Source organism: Esox lucius, chromosome 2, assembly GCF_011004845.1.
Source record: "Esox lucius isolate fEsoLuc1 chromosome 2, fEsoLuc1.pri, whole genome shotgun sequence".
Taxonomy (NCBI): Eukaryota; Metazoa; Chordata; class Actinopteri; order Esociformes; family Esocidae; genus Esox; species Esox lucius.
In genome coordinates this window covers 28493301-28509893 of record NC_047570.1, presented here as the reverse complement: position 1 = coordinate 28509893, position 16593 = coordinate 28493301, and the positions used below count along the sequence as shown (strand labels likewise).

General features: G+C 43.7%; 1 protein-coding gene across 1 annotated transcript in view; it reads right to left on the bottom strand.

Moving 5' to 3' along the window:
• Window positions 1–14083, bottom strand: part of iqgap1 (IQ motif containing GTPase activating protein 1) — a 37260-nt gene extending 23177 nt beyond the window's left edge. The window contains exons 1-8 of the mRNA XM_010877660.5: window positions 14038–14083; window positions 12297–12399; window positions 3150–3306; window positions 2988–3065; window positions 2656–2732; window positions 1961–2028; window positions 335–448; window positions 23–201 (exon numbers count right to left, since the gene is read on the bottom strand). Of these exons, the coding sequence (XP_010875962.1) occupies window positions 23–201; window positions 335–448; window positions 1961–2028; window positions 2656–2732; window positions 2988–3065; window positions 3150–3306; window positions 12297–12399; window positions 14038–14083 (822 nt within the window). The remainder of the gene's footprint in view (window positions 1–22; window positions 202–334; window positions 449–1960; window positions 2029–2655; window positions 2733–2987; window positions 3066–3149; window positions 3307–12296; window positions 12400–14037) is intronic.
• Window positions 14084–16593: the final 2510 nt, after the last annotated feature.

Here is a 16593-nt window from a genome sequence, read left to right as displayed (position 1 = left end):
ACGCTGCCAATTAGAGCCGTACCCGTTTGCGTGAGTTGGCCACCTTATTGGACTTGGCGCCGTGCAGCATGTCTTGGTAGTGCCGAGCAGAGCCGGCATCCAGCTGGATCAGCATGGCGTTGGGGTTCTGCATGGCCGCCATGGTTCCCTCAGGAACCCCGTGGTCTATGGCCTCATTAATGGCTATCACTGCCGCATGCACTGGAAGACAGGAGGAGTGAAGTCAAAGTTAACTAAACAGTTTCATGTCATTTGTACTACAGTCCTCCAGACTAGCTATTGGCTGATAGACCCTTAAAGCCCCTCCCCCTTGTGGTATCTGATTAGTGCTTACATGCAGCCTCATCCACTGACAGCTCATTGGCCAGTATGCCGCCAATCTTGCTGAAGGCTGGCATCTGGATTCCGTACTTTTCCAGTTCGCTCTTCATGTTGTTAATCTCCTCCTCTGAGGGCGAAACCACCATAAGGTCGAGGAACACAGAGGAGTGGTGGGAAGACATGGTTGGTCATCAACGGCAGCGTTTTGGGGAGAGAAGGGAAGAAGAGGAGTGATAGGTTATTCTATTCATATTCATAGTGCAAAACGCATAAACAAGGGCTTTATTGGTCCTGTTCCACACATGTCCCAGCGCTACAGTGGTTATACAAGATGGTTGACGTAAAATGGAAATCTGTTCTTTGTATATCCCACTTCCCCTTAGTCTCAGAAATGTGGGTCAAAGCCAGGGATCAGCCACTGTTAACAGGAACCCTGGCGCGAATAAGGGAAGAGTGCACAGGAGTAGATGGACAAGTGTCCTTGATGGCTCAGGAATTCGATCCAGCAACCTTTCATTAACTTGTTCAACACAAACCGCTAGGCTACCCTGCCCTTGGGATGGACACGCAATCATGGACTGCAGACCATGTCTGTTCCCTGAGCTGTAGTTATCTCCACACAGCATAGAGAATGGAGAATGCAATAGCAAATTTACTCCGAAAACAGCCTGAAGAGCTAGATGTTTTTTTTTTTTTTTTATTGTTATTATTTATTTCGACAGCAAAGCATTAAAATACATTAAGCCATTTGATTGGCTGCAGAAACTAATGAGTTCTTTACGATTGGTGCCAGAAACCAATGGGTTAGGCGAGCGCCATAAAGCAAAATTATGAAGTTTTGTAATTGGCTTTGACACTCCTGCTGTCAAGATATGACCCAATGGCTAATTACAGCATTGTACAATACACCTCATTTTAACATCATCCAAACAACTGCACTGGACGCAGCACTGAAGTGGAGTCATCCGTAAATACACACTTTGTAAGCTACACCCTGGACCACACTGACTTGACTTGCAGGATCATCCAAACCGTGGATTACAGTCCACAGACAAAAGAAATTCAACTGATCTTTTCAACTAAGAATTATACACTATAAAGGATAGGTTATCACTAAAGGACACATTATCCTTCAAACAGTAAATAGCCAACTGACTGTTACAGTGCGCAGTCAAGGGACCATGATTGTTCCTGGCTAGTGTGTGATAAACATATCCCATTGCTCAGGAGCTTGGCAGACACAGTACAACGAAAAAGACCAGTAACAGGAAACTGTAACACAATCACTAATGACTTTCACATAGCTGCCTGCTTCAACCCCTTTCCCAGAGGAACTGGAGCTCAGAACAGTAGCCAAAACTACGGCTGCAGGGAACTTAGAAGATACCTGTACCCAAAACAACTAATAAGATTAACAGAACATTACTGCACAGACGGGATGCATGTTTAGTAAATTTAGGTGATCCCTGGGGTAGCTAGCAATCGAGTCATACAACTGCGTAATAGTGACATGGGTCATGTATCCTGGTTCGGCAGTGAAACTAATAAACAGGAGTTTTGTTACGTTGCTCCTGTTGACAAAAACTGTTGTTGTACACAAACTGCATTCCCACTGTGGTCAGGGGTCAGAGACACTCACCTGTGAAGTCCACCTTGCCATACAGATCCTGGATCTGAGGTGCTAGCCCCAGTTTAAAGAGGTACAAACTGTGGATGGAGAGAGAGGATGACAGAGGGGGATTGAGGAGGTGTGAGATATCGTTGAAAGGATGATGAACGAGAGAAGGGAACAGGGAAGAGAGAGATGTTACAAAAGGGCCAAAAAATAAAAAATAAACAGCACACGTTTCCCTTAATAACTCACAACTTTTGAACAGCCCTGGTCAAATGTAGGGCTCTTTATAACAAATGCTACAATCATTAGGCTTAGAGCAGGTGGTGATGACTGCTTGTGGTTGTGACTAAATTAATATGTACCTCACCTCTTAAATTGTCACGATTCTCTAACCCATAAAACAGGCCAAAGCTGAACATTGACAGTTCTTCAGTGAGTTGTGTTTCTAATGCACTACTTTAATCCAGAGATCAGGCAACAGTGCTGAACGGTACGCTGAACTTCAACTAAGAGGCAGATCAGGTCGAGATTTACAAGCATTCATTGAAAATTAATTAACACAAGACCAATAAACCAGATTATAATATTACATTCCCAATGACCCTGTTTGGTGTACTGGAGTGTGTGGGGCATTCTGATGTGTTTGTAGTGTACTGGTGTGCGCACATGTCGGTGTGAGGGAGTGTGTGCGTATGCAATGAGAGAGGGTGTGTGTGTACCTGAGAGCATGTATGCAGTAGATGCAGCGCGGCATGTTCTTCCGGTCATAGATGTCTGTCGTCTCTGGGTAGAAGATCTGAAGATTGACCGACAAGTCTGTTAGGCACCGACATGCCAAGCAATCATTGTCATATCACCTGCACTCATCCAATGCATGCCAACATTATGAAGGTCTTGGTTTGTTCCTACTGAACGCGTGACCTGGGGCTTTGGTATTGTTACAGAGACTGGGTGTGGGATCCCAGGAGAACCACATGGGGAATCCGCGTCCCTGGACCAGTTAGGGGACACACTGAATGCTGTGTGACTGATTGTCGAGCCCACCACAGACCTTTGGCAAGCCCTTCTCAGTCATGGCGTTGAGCCACTGGATGACGTTGTCCGTGTGTCTGAAATGAAGTCCAGTGGCCTGTAGGGGGAAACAGAAGGTTTACCTCACTTCCTGATGTGTATGAGAGTGTGTGTGTCTGTGGTGCCTTTCGCCGGTTCCCACCTTGTACCGCGTCTGCTCACGGTCATAGATCTTCTTGATGGAGACAGTGTGCGGGGCGAAGAAGTTGCCCAGCTTAGCCAGATACACCCCATTCCTAAGCCCTTCCTCCAGCTCGGTGGTGGGCGGGAGCTCCTCACCTAGACACGCCTCCATCCACCTGGAGAACACAGACGTGAAGAGGACGGAACACGCCGACACAAATAACAGTAATTGTCAAATCACATGTATACACACAGAATAAAGCTAAGCGGAGCGAGCACACAGGATAGAGAAGGTGGGGTACTAAGAACACAAAACGACTCATGCTCACATTGGACATCTTCTGAATGCAAAGTGATATGTACTGCACGTGTCCTGTGATCCATGGGAGAGCTGAACACCTGACCTTGGCTTTGCTGGTGTCAGCTACTATCCCACAGTGCCCCAAGCAGACAGAAAGAAACAGGAGGAAAAAAAACTGCTTACAGTATTAGGTATGGACGGGCAAAACATCATACCGCAAAACCCTTTTAGATTTTGACCAGTTATTGAATAATTCCTTAACTATTTTTATGGCTCAGAATCATTAGTTTGAACCGACACACTGACCCAGTTCTACTTGTTAGCGGAAGAAACAACTAGCCTGGTTGGGTGGCCAAGAGAGAAAAAGAAAGGGGTCCCTGGCAATTCAAATTAATTCCTATTACAGCCAATTATACTTCTCAAATAAATGCCTAAATATGTTCCACCATAACTTCTCCACATATCTAGTGGCCCCATCATTCCTCTTTACTTCTTCTCCCTGAGGTCAGGCCAAAAAAGTCACATTCCTGTTGCGTGTCTGTAGAGGTGTGGATCACTGAGGAACCATGTTGAGTCTGTGAAGCCAGACTACAAAGCAACCAGACACTTGTTAGAAGCACAAAAAGAAGAGAGAAAGCTATTTTATCTACAGACTGTAAACATGCTAGGGCAGAGTGACATTCTAACTCGGTGCCTGAGGTTGCTGGGCTACTGAGGTAACATAGAGGGCCTGTTAAAAGGCTTCTAGCTAGGTAACCTTTCGATGCTTCCAACTGGGGAACCATCCCAATAGGTCACCATGCTGGCGACTGTTAGCCATACCGGTGCCACGGTTGCATAACCGTTGTTAGGTAGACAAAGGCAGACCAGAAGCGATACATTTTTCAGCAAGATTTGAAAGGCAAACAATTTATGTACTTTCCATTTCTAGTAAAATGTCCACCCCACTCTATCAAGGCCCAGGGCACCGGTGCCAGTCAGCTAACTGAAAACAATATCCTGTATTTGACAAACACGGCAGGCCAACAAACCCAACCCGTCCAGCTGAAACAACTCCCCTCAGGAAGTCATGACTCTGGGTCTCCAGACACACGTCCCTTATTCAGCCAGCAACAAGCTGGGGTGGGTGTAGATGAACAACGCCCCCTTTCACTGCTCTGTAGTGAAAGACTCCATAAAAGGTGCCATTCTAATAGGTATTTTATCAGGGAGACACACCCAGCTCAGCTCAGGACCAACAGCCTAAAGCAAACACAGACACACCTTCCAATCCAGCAGAGAGACAGACGCATGCACGGACACTATGAATATAGGCATTATGAATGTACAGAATGTCAATTCCAAGTGCAGGAGAATTCAAGACATGAAGCTGTCCCAGCAGCAATCTGACAGTAACCAATGACATCAGATCTGACAGTGTTGTCAGGAATGCAAAGAGATATTTGAGATGCTTTGGCCAAGTACATCATAATTATTCATCAATGAATAAGACCATACAAAAAGAATGAAGTCTCTTTTTTTTTTTTCAAACACTGTTTATTCAATATTACAATCACAAAATTGTAATATTGAATAAAATCAAGACTAATATTGTCTTCCTGAATAGACAGTGGCAAGGTAACAGACTCTTCCTATTAGATTGACCCCTGACCTCTGGGCTGTCTGAGGCTTCCTGTCCTATGCTGCCAGATAAGTGACAGCAGGGAACTGCCCTCTATGCAACAGTGTGGTACTGCTGGCTAGCAGGTAACCCAGTCAGGCCACTACAACATCCATTCTTCACCCTACACTGGCCAGGTACACATTCCCTAAAGTGTCTGGGATCTCACTATAAAACTAGCATTGCTGTTAAGTCTTTCTGGAGGGCGGTTCTGGTCAACAGTGTGAGTCATTATAGGACATGTCAGCAGTACCGCCCACATTTCTAACACAATCCTGGCTGGAAGCGGGAGATGGACACGGTCTGCAGCTATGGCAGTGGGGAATCCCTATAGCATACTCCCCATTACCCTTCCTCCGTCCCAGAGTTGCAGACCACAAACACACCCACACTTCCTGTCTCACACAAGACAGCTTCCTGTTTCACTTCCTGGTTCCAAACAAGCTTGATGATATCTTTATGATCAAGCCATGGACTTTAGAACTGCATTCTCCATTGTCTCCTGGCTTAATGACATCACTGGCCTGAATAGGTCAGATCTGATCCCTGAAATAAACAAACAAACAGTCTTAATCAGCTCTGATTGATCAGGGTTAAGGCCTCATCACTTAAACGACAACTGTTGCGTCTCCAAAACACAATGGGTGTGGAGTTGTTAGATACTGTGACAGGCCTTGAGGGAAGTGGAGGGGCAAAGTTTCTCTCGCTACAATGGTCATGCTGACTGCACACTCACATCGATCAGAGAAGCACACAGTCTCACGGGCCCTTTGCCTTTTCTCCACCGCGTCAAATCGGTCGGTGTATCCGTGTGCTTGAGCGGTTCCGGTACCCAAACAAAACCTTGCTCGACCAAAAGCCTAAACAATGAACGATTTCCCCTCGATTTTACGTGGCGTTCGGAAGACAAACAGGAGGGTTCGGTTTCCAAGTTGTTGTGTACGTCATTTGAAAAATGAGTAACCCAAACTAGTCTCTTTCACTCACTTCTACTTCATTTGGCCTATACAAACGGGCCCATACAAATGGGCCCTCGCTCAACAGGCGAGTTACCGTTTTAATGACAGTAAGGGAGAGAGAGAGCACGATAGACAGCCCATTACATGCTTTGCTGGAACACTGGAATCCTTCTGCCCTGACTGACCTCTCCTAGTCAGATACTCACTAGGCATCTGATCCAGATCAACTGTTCATTGAACAGGCAGAGAGACAGATTAATACACATGGGGCATGGGCAGCTTAGTGACTGAGAAACCCATGAAAAGGTCTCCTCTATGGACCCATCTAGATTACTCTACGTGGAGTAACCCATTCAACGTCAACACACGGCAGACATTAGCCGCACATCCAAATGCTTGTGAAAACACATGCGCACACCCACAAACTGTCCAGATGAGTGCAGGTCAAAGGGACAAAGCAGTGCTTCCATTCAGTCAGATCAGAGAGAAGTTCAAAACTGCCCTCTGCCAGACTACCCATCAATTCCAAGAGGCAATGAACATTTGTGTGAGAGAGCAGAAGGGTGTTTCTTAGTGAATAGGTGAGTAGTGGCAAAGGCCAGGCAAAGCTCAGCTTGTTAATGAAGCTCCAGAACGAGAGACAGTCTCCCAGTTGCAGTTTTCCTGATGAGCTAGTTTAAGCACCAGCTTAGTAACATGACACCACGACCACAGCTATCCGTCTCACACACAAAACCCCTTTCAGCTAAACACTCTCCTGCAAGGTCTACATTCTCAGTCAGAACCTGTCATTACAAACAGTTGAGGTGCATTCATGACAACTGGGAATCCTGAAAGTAGGTCAAATCATGATCTTGAGATCTCTAGCTACAGCTCCAAGATGATTTAAGTGTCTGACTTGAAATTGGAAGTCCGATGATTGTTCAGACTGATTATTCCAAGTCAGTGCTAGTTTTTGGGGTGGGTTCCCAGTGGTCTTGAAAGCACTGAAGTTGGAGATCAGGGGCTGTATTCACAAAACATTTTATCTAACCACTAGGAGGACTCCTAAACAGCACTAAAAGTTCCTAGCTAAGAGTTTCCTCTTAAAACCTATTCACAAAGCTGCTAAGACCAACTTTTACTAAGGAACGGGGAGAAGTATTAAGCTAAGAGAAAGGATGGGGTTGACCCTGTTGCTATGGATGATGTCGTGTCCCGCGAACAAGCTTACATACTATGCCCACCGTGATTGGCTGATGAGGGAGGGATCTCGGTCAGATAATTCATCATAGCAATACTGTAAGAGAATGTTTCATGTTGCCATATTAAAATAAAGATGTTAAAATTTTTAATGTAGGCTAGGTGTCACTGATTAAACATGAAACCAATAATTATTTACTTATTAGTCAAGATACAGCGATTAGCCATAACATTATGACCACTGACAGGTGAAGTGAATAACCCTCATAATCTCGTTATCATGGCACCGGTCAGTGGGTGGGAGATATTAGGCAGCAAGTAAACATTCTGTCCTCAAAGTTGATGTGTTAGAAGCAGGAAAAATGGGCAAGTGTAAGGAACTGGGCAACTTTGACTAGGGCCAAATTGTGATGGCCTGATAACTGGGGCAGAGCATTTCCAAAACTGCAGCCCTTGTGGGGTGTTCCCAGTCTGCATTGGTCCTAGGAAGGAAAAGTGGTGAACCAGCTACAGGGTTATGGGCATCCAAGTCTCATTGATGCACCTGGGGATTGAAGGCTGGCTGTGTGGTCTAATCCAACAGACAAGCTACTGTAGCTAGAATTGCTGAAAAAGTTAACGCTGGTACTGACAGAAAGGTTTCAGAACACACAAGGCATCACAGTTTGTTGCGTATGGGCTTGCTTAGCCGCAGACCCAGTCAGGGTGCCCATGCTGACCCCTGTTGAAAGTGCCTACAAATGGGCACGTGAGCATCAGAACTAGACCACAGAGCAATGAAAGAAGGTGGCCTGGTCTGATGAATCACATTTTCTTTTACGTCATGTGGATGGCCAGCTTACCTAGAGTACACATGGCACCAGGATGTACTATGGGAAGAAGGCAAACTGGCAGAGGCAGTGTGATTGTCTGCAATATAGGCACGTTTTTATTGACCTTGCCAAAACCTTCAAATCTATCAATCAACTCATTGTATCTATAAGACTCAATGACCTTAAGTTCTCAAAAAGATGCACACTTCAACATAGCTCAATAACATACAACACACATTTCTTGATCTACAACTACTTAACTCCAGCAAAACAAAAAGGTACAGTTTAGGTGCTTGAACACCTTGAGCAGCAAATTGTCGCTTCAAAAAGCTCCTCCTTGCTTTATTTGCTCTTTGGAAACAAACATGTGACTGAATTAATCAGCGGCACTGTGGCTTCATAAAGGGAAAAATAAGAAGAATGCAACAGGCAAACTGAAGAATGCAACCCTAATGATCGGTCAACTGCAGGTACTGCAAACATTTACAATTCTGAAAGTCCACATTACACGGTATGCCTAAGCACAATCACAAGGCACCTGAGGAGATGTAATCGTGATGCCACCATGACATTCAAACTGTTTCGATTTGTTTTAGGTTTCAGGCATTTGTATGCCTCATTACAAAACAAAGTAGTGGTGGTGGTGGGGGGGGGGGGGGGGGGGGGGGGGGGGGGGGTTCTGAAAGGGAAGTGGTCTGGATTCAAACCCACACTGCAGCTGTACACAGAGACAGCATCTAGGACTGATGGACCACCTTAGGACATCCAATTGGTTAGACTTTGATCAAAGCCCTATAGAGAGTCTAATCTATTATCTAGGCTACTTGCTTCTCTGCCATCTTAAATGTTAAAACAATTATTACATCATCCTTCATGTGGCTGCTGAACTCCAGTATGCCTGGAAATGACTGAAACAGGAAATTACTTGAAAATGGCCTCTAAAGGGAAGGTGAAATGGCTCATCAGCACTGGGTTCTGTTCATTAGGGAACAATGTAGCAAAACATAATGACGATAATGAGTTTAAGAGAGAATCCTAACAAGTACTGCTTTCTTGCATTTGGTGTAATATAAATTTACAGGCCTGCTTTTAACAGTGTGTGAGACAGCACCGGACATGTAGCTCGAGTGACTTCCTTCATAGCAACACAAACATCTGGGGTTCCACAAAGCATTTAAACAAAGTGCACAGAGAGTAAGAAAAGGGAGTGGTGAAAAGGAGGAAGAGACATAACATTACTGCACCACTAGAGAAGTGGGAGGCGTAGATGGAGGGTGTGACAGCAATACTTTTATTATGTTGACAGCTAGGGTTCCTTAAAGCAACAGAATAATACCGTACAGAGAGCTGAGTGGGAGGGTGTGATAGAGAGAGGGCTGGAGAAGAGGGACATTAACTCACTGTGGTAGATACACATTCCCTACGCAAGTCTTCTTTCCCTCTGCCACAAAACAACATCTGCCTTTACATTCCTGTACATACCGTACCTCTAACATCCAAACAGCTTCACCTAAAGCAGTAGCCGAAGGCACCTTCGAGAGCCCGGATTGAAAATGTCACAGGATAGTACACACTGACAGACTAAAAAAAAAAAAAACAGCAGTAGACAATACAACTGTGGTTGGTGGTGTTCTTGTGTGTGTCAGACAGTGCTTTTGATTAACTACAGTCAACATGGTGCCTTACTGACCAAAGCCCACTGGAATTCACCCAGAACTGGCAGATATAATTCAACAGCAGGACAGGGGCATACAAGCTGAACGTAAGCCCAGAATGGAATCTAGCTCTTTCAGGGTTTTGGAAAGGGGTGTGTGTGTGTGTCCTCCCCTCTCTCAACCGTAAAACGACCAGTTCTGTGTTAAAGCGCCTGGCACCACCTGTCCTCCCCATACTACACCACACCACACCACACCACACCACACCACACCACACCACACCACACCACACCACACCACACCACACCACACCACACCACACGGGAGGGTGAACACCATAAATAGCAGCGGCTTGACAGTTAACATGCTGGTAGGTGGGAAGAGGGGATGGGTCTTGGTACACTGCAGTGCTCTGATACATAGTAGGCCTCACTAATGTTCTGTCTCGCACAGTTCAACTGTTCAGGCTCAGCTGTGATCCACGCCGGTTCCTAAGGCATACAGCCCCCAGCAGGGACCAATCCACGGTGTATCCAAACCTAGCATTTAAACATTCAGTTCTACAATGACTGCTGGTATAGTGGGCAGAATGGAGAGGCTAAACCCGCATACAGGCAAACTGGGCCTCGTCCTATACATTCCAACACATTGTCACAAGTGAACAGTTACATTAACATCTTTGGCTGTCAGCTCACAGGCCCGGATTACAGGCTTAAGATGACAGAGGAAACACTCCAGTTTGGTTATTCTAGGTGCTGGCTTGTAATGCATGTATTTTTGTGCATCCAATGAAGCAATGAATCTGCTAACTACTCTGTCCAGATGCATGTTTTATTAGACTGAAGGAAAGGCAGGGAAAGCTCAGTCAGCATTATATGAATAAATAGGAAAACAGGAAACATGTCCAACTGCATTCCCACAGTGACTAAAAAAAAAGGACGGATCATAAAGAAAATACGCTCACATGGTTGTCAACAATTATTATTTTTTTTATTACATTTAAAATAAACGTTGAGCAACGTCTACGTTGAGTAATTTGGGCTAAGCGAAATGGGGAGGGCAAGCATGCCAGACAGACAAATATTGCTTGTGTGAGAAAAGATTTGTCATTCTGCGTGACATCTGAGCAAAAGCTCCAAATAGAACTAGTCCAGAGGCTGAGGAGTTCACAGTCTAATAGCTGTCACCAAACAGACCCTTCACACACCTGACACTTTCTGAGTCCCCAATGGCCCACTTATTCCTTACATAGTGTACAACTCTTGATCGAATCCCTATGGACCATTGTCAAATGTTGTAAACCACATGGAGTAGGAGTGTTGATTTTAAATCAGTTTGGGCTTGTATATCAGTGAATTACATTATTACACTTAGTTCTCGATCATCTTTCTTTTTGAGTTACTTTATCCATACAAAGCACCACACACTAGTTTAAATAATTGTTTAAAATCCTCTCTCTGTACTTGATTGAGCTTGCCTAGCTTACAGACTAGTTACAAAACAGCCAACCCTATACAGCTATCACCCCAGACAGGCTAAAGCAAACGTTTAATTTCTACTCTAACCCACAAGCCATGCAGGACTCAATAGAACTGAGTGGGCCAGACCAGGCACTAAATCCAACCGGGGTCAAATCCACCCTGATGATTCCTTTTGTAAACAGAAGATCATTAACAACTACCACACAATGGTCGCTATGGTGTTTGATTAAACAGCTAGTAATAACTAATTTTCTAAAGATACGGCTGGGTCCACACAGCACAACGCCTAGGCAAACCAAGACATGAAGCTCTTCTCCGCTATAAAAGAGTTTCTGAGTATGTTTAGAAAACAACGAGACTGCTCTGTAGCCCTCTACGGAGAGGAGCTGTATGATGTTGTGACTGGTGGCAGGAGAACAGAAGAGCCAGTAGCCCATTGCATTGCAGCAGGTAACCATACACGCCACTGTTTCAGCTGAAATACATTCTGAAAGACACAAACACTCACACCGGAACCCGTTGTTATGACTACAAAGGGGTTTCTGTGGCAACAGCAGGAGATACTGAACTCAACAGGGACTTAGTCACTTCCTGTCTTATTTACATGTTCCTCTTAGTGTTTAAGTTAAGTCCACTGGGGGACCTAGTAGAGTGTGACTTTGACCACATCGGTGTACATGTGAGGCCTTGATATCCCCAGAGCAGTCGTAAAACCTACAGAAAAATAGGTCCTAGACAAGATGTGGCAAAATATGGCACAAATCCACCCCACAAGTGATCTTTTTTCTCAATCCAGAGTTTGGAGTCTATAGTTCAATAGTTCAACAAAGACATCCATTTGTCACATTCTATAGTTGTTAGGAAGACACAGCTGACTGGAAATTCCACGGATGGGACTTTTCCAATTGGTCATTTTTAATACAGCGTAAACGGCTAGCACATCGTCAAGACGGGAAACGCGTTGCAAAGCAGTGTCAAGAAGGTCAGTGTTGCAAAGCAGAGGATCACTGATTCCCAGACAGTTACCAGCAACACGTTACGCACGTCACAGGGGGTTTACCAGACAAAAGACTGCACTCGTAATGAAGAAATGCATGCACACACATGCATTCTTACCGTTTGGCCTCCTCCAGATGACAGAGGTACTCGTAGGCCATGTTTTGCTGTCGCCTCTCATCCATCTCTTCCGCCGTGAGACGCTCCACGCCATCCAGAACAGCTGGAAACCAACACAAACACCCTGAATACGAGCTCATAATAACAACCAAGCTCATGATTTATCTAACAGTTGAGTCAAGCGCATAATCATATTTATATTGTAAACACAAACACACAGACACAGGATGTCGTATCCTTACATAAATAGACACACGACATCCATACATAAATGGACACACGTCGGGAACATCACAAAACCATGCAAAAACATTCGCTATAACTTTACAGTAAAACGTATTACTTCGCACGAGCAACTGTATGATAAAGTATTATCCAGCCAAATACTAAAACTGGGCGTTTTTAACACTTCTGTAATTAATTGGAAATGTCTTAACACAGCGTAAATTAATTCCCAGGCGTATTCAGTGCAGCAGTCATGTTGAACCTTCCCAGTGTAAATCTACCCTTCCAACTGGGCCGGTAGCCAGGTTTACACTAACCCAGCGTTTACCTGGCATATTCCAACATTCATCGCCAAACTGTCTACTAAAACGGTTGCAAGTTTGCTTGTATGATAATCAAATACAGTCGGTATATGTAGGCTAGCCCACACCAACATTGTCCCAACACCCGTTTGACATGAGTCATTTCTGTGGAAATGGCTTTTCATTCACTTCTTGTGCTCCAGTAAATTCAGAAACGTATTTGCAGAGATTGCAATTGTCCGATGTATGCTATAAAAGGATAGGCAAGGGACTGGATAGGCAAACATCTTCCAGCCTGAACGATAATGTTGCTGGACGAATTTATTATCAGGCTGGGCGATAAAAAAGGTGACCGGAGCGCCCGAATTACAAAGGCCAATTGTGTCAGGTTCCTTCTGGCCACGGTCACTAAACTCGTAAGCCTACAAAATAAATATATTAAAACCCACATGGCCATTAGACTTAAACTTTGTTTTTTTGATTTTTACTTCATTTACCATTATGGGGTAAATTATTTTTCCACAAATTCAAATAGGATAGCATAGACTGGCAGCAGGCCTTATTATTGGATGCAGCTAACAGTCCTGTAACGCCGAGCAAAGCGGTTCCCACTTTGACAAAAGCTGACGGATATAGTTATCCCCAAGCCCTAGTAGGCTACCCAATTATTTATAATAAAACATGTACATGTTGTTACTCAAAAATCAATCTCTTTTCATTACCAAGTAATAATAATAATAATAATATGTATGAACGTAGCCGAATTAATGATGGGGTAGGCCTTTATGACTACAAGATACTGATACACATGCTATCAAGGGACTCCAATTAATCGACCAGGTAAGCCAGTGACATTTGATCTCGACATTTTCAATTCTTCATGACAATGTTCTTTATTGTGAAACGCAAACTAGGTAAAGTGCAAAGCACGCTATCCTGATTCAATGTAGTAAGACAATTTCAATGTTATAGTTGAAATTGAAAACGCGGAAGTCCGACCCTACCACGCTGTCAAAAGTCAAACCAAAGTCAAACATATGGATAGGCCTATAGAACGAAGCATTTCACATACAATTAAAATGTTTGAATTAAACAAATAGCCCAAGTGTTACTAATGCAAACCTACGTAGGCCTAAGAGACCCCCCTCTCTTGCCCAGACTACTTGGCAAATCAAGGTGAGCGAGCAGCAAAAGTTTTCAGAAAGGTTACTTACACCCATATCTCGGCCAAAGCCCGTCTGCCTCGTCTGAGGTTGACATCTTCTCTGAATTATATTTATAATCCTCACTCCAGGGCTTGATTAATTAAGTTATGGCCAAGTTGAGATGATAGCCTACTACTGTTTCGCTTCGTTCTCTTTGCAGGCTATCTGCTCTGAAAAAGTCGGGAAGGCGTTTCCGCCTCCTTGTTGCTCCACAGCACGGTTTGAGAGTAGAGACTTTTTTTACTTCTTCAAACTTCACTGATGTCACCGGGGTGTGTGTATATGTGTTCCTTCCTAAATCCTAAAGTATGCGTTCCAGGAAACACTTATCTGCAGCCTCTTTGCAAAATTGTAGGCGCAGCGCCCTCTGCTGCACACAACGGAGGTTCGCACAACACTACAAATAAAGAGCTGAGGTTGCCTCCACACATGGTAATTTAACTACTCTGAACAAAATTATAAATGCAAAACTTTTGTTTTTGCTCCTATTTATCATGAGCTGAACTCAAAGATCTAAGACTTTCTCTATGTATACAAAAGGCCTATTTCTCTCAAATATTGTTCCCAATCTTTCTAAATCTGTGTTAGTGAGCACGTCTCCTTTGCCAAGATAATCCATCCATATCAAGATGCTGATTAGACAGCATGATTATTGCACAGGTGTGCCTTAGCCTGGTCACAATAAAAGGCCACTCTAAAATGTGCAGTTTCACTGTATTGGGGGGGGGGGGGGGGCAGGGGGGGTCCAAAACCAGTTTGTATCTGGTGTAACCACCATTTGCCTCACGCCGTGCTACACATCTCCTTCGCATAGAGTTGATCAGGTTGTTGATTGTGGCCTGTGGAATGTCCACTCAATTCGCGGGAAACAGCTCTGGTGGACATTCCTGCAGTCAGCATGCCAATTGCACACTCCCTCAAAACTGGCAACATCTGTGGCATTGTGCTGTGTAATGGAACTGCACATTTTAGAGTGGCCTTTTATTGTGGCCAACCTAAGGCACACCTGTGCAATAATCATGCTGTCTAATCAGCATTTTGATATGCCACACCTGTGAGCTGGATGGATTATCTTGGCAAAGGAGAAGTGCTCACTAACACAGATTTAGACACATTTGTGAACAATATTTGAGAGAAATAGGCCTTTTGTGTACATAGATCTTTGAGTTCAGCTCATGATAAATGGGGGCAAAAACAAAAGTGTATAATTTATAATTTTGTTCAGAGTAGGAATGTTGAAAATTTTTTGGTTTTCATCCTCTCCTTCTAATCAGGGAATATTGACCTAAGGAAACAGGTGAGTGGAATTTAGTACAAGTTAGAAATAAAAAACACAGATGATTTAAATTTCTGTGATCAGAGATGAAGAGCCTTGTCCTACACCATATAATTTAACAGAGCTGTTCAACTCTAGTCATGGAGGGCCAAAACACTTTTGTTTTTCATCATTTCTTTCTAATCAGGGACTCAGACTTTGGACACCAGATGAGTTCAATCATCTATCAGGTAGATAAAAAGTATTTTTGGTGCTCCAGTGCTGGTGTTGAATAGCCCATAGACTCCTGGTACATACCAGACTGATTACTTTAACCTCTGTGCTATTATTGCAATTTTATGCTAAATCAGCATTTTGCCAGATTCTTTTCTGACTTTTTAAACACTTTATAATTACTAAAATAAAACAAAAAAAATGTCCTACTCTAATACAAGCCTGAACAAAGCTGATAAACAATCTCCAACTACCTGCCTTTGGTCAATGCTGTTTTTAAAGCAAGGCTGCAGTTCAGATTTTGTAATGAACAAGATATAATAATAAAGATAAGTGTGGCTTGCAGAGGATACATCAGCTATCCTTGTGTATGTTCAGTCAAATGTTGGATTTGGCAGGGGATGGGATGGGAAGGGTATATATTTTTCCAATAGTGCATTAAAATGAATATAGCTAGAAGGGTACATCTATGCCAACTGGGTTGCCAGGTGGCTTAGTGCTTCAGGCATCTGACTAGTGTTTGAAACATTCAAAACTAGTTTTCGACAGATAACTCTAATGGCTCTTTCTCCCCCGGTAATATTCCCCCCAAGTCATTGCTGTACATAATAATTGGTTCTTAATCTGGTTAAATAAGTGTAAAATAAAAGAAACTCTCAACTGATTGAATGTAGAAAAGCTAAATAAAAAGTCAGCTAAATAAAAAATTTAAAGTTGCATGGAAAACTTGCGCTTCATTATGTCTTGTCTATTATTTTTATTCTGTCTAAAGCACTTCATTGTGCTCTTCGTTTGATAGGTTAAACATTTATTAATTACTTAAATTAAATAGAAGCAGGAGAAGAGAAGCAGTCTTACAAATTGATAAATGTTTAAATAGTAATAACACCAATGACATAACAGTGTGTTAAAATTCAGAAAACAATTCAAAACCCTTTAATGATGAATTACATTTCGAGCACTGTGACATCGCTCGGTATGGCGCAGCTGGGGCCCCACCCTGGAGCCAGGCCCGGGGTTGGGGCTCGTATGCGAGCGCCTGGTGGCCGGGCCTTTCCCCATAGGGCCCGGCTGGG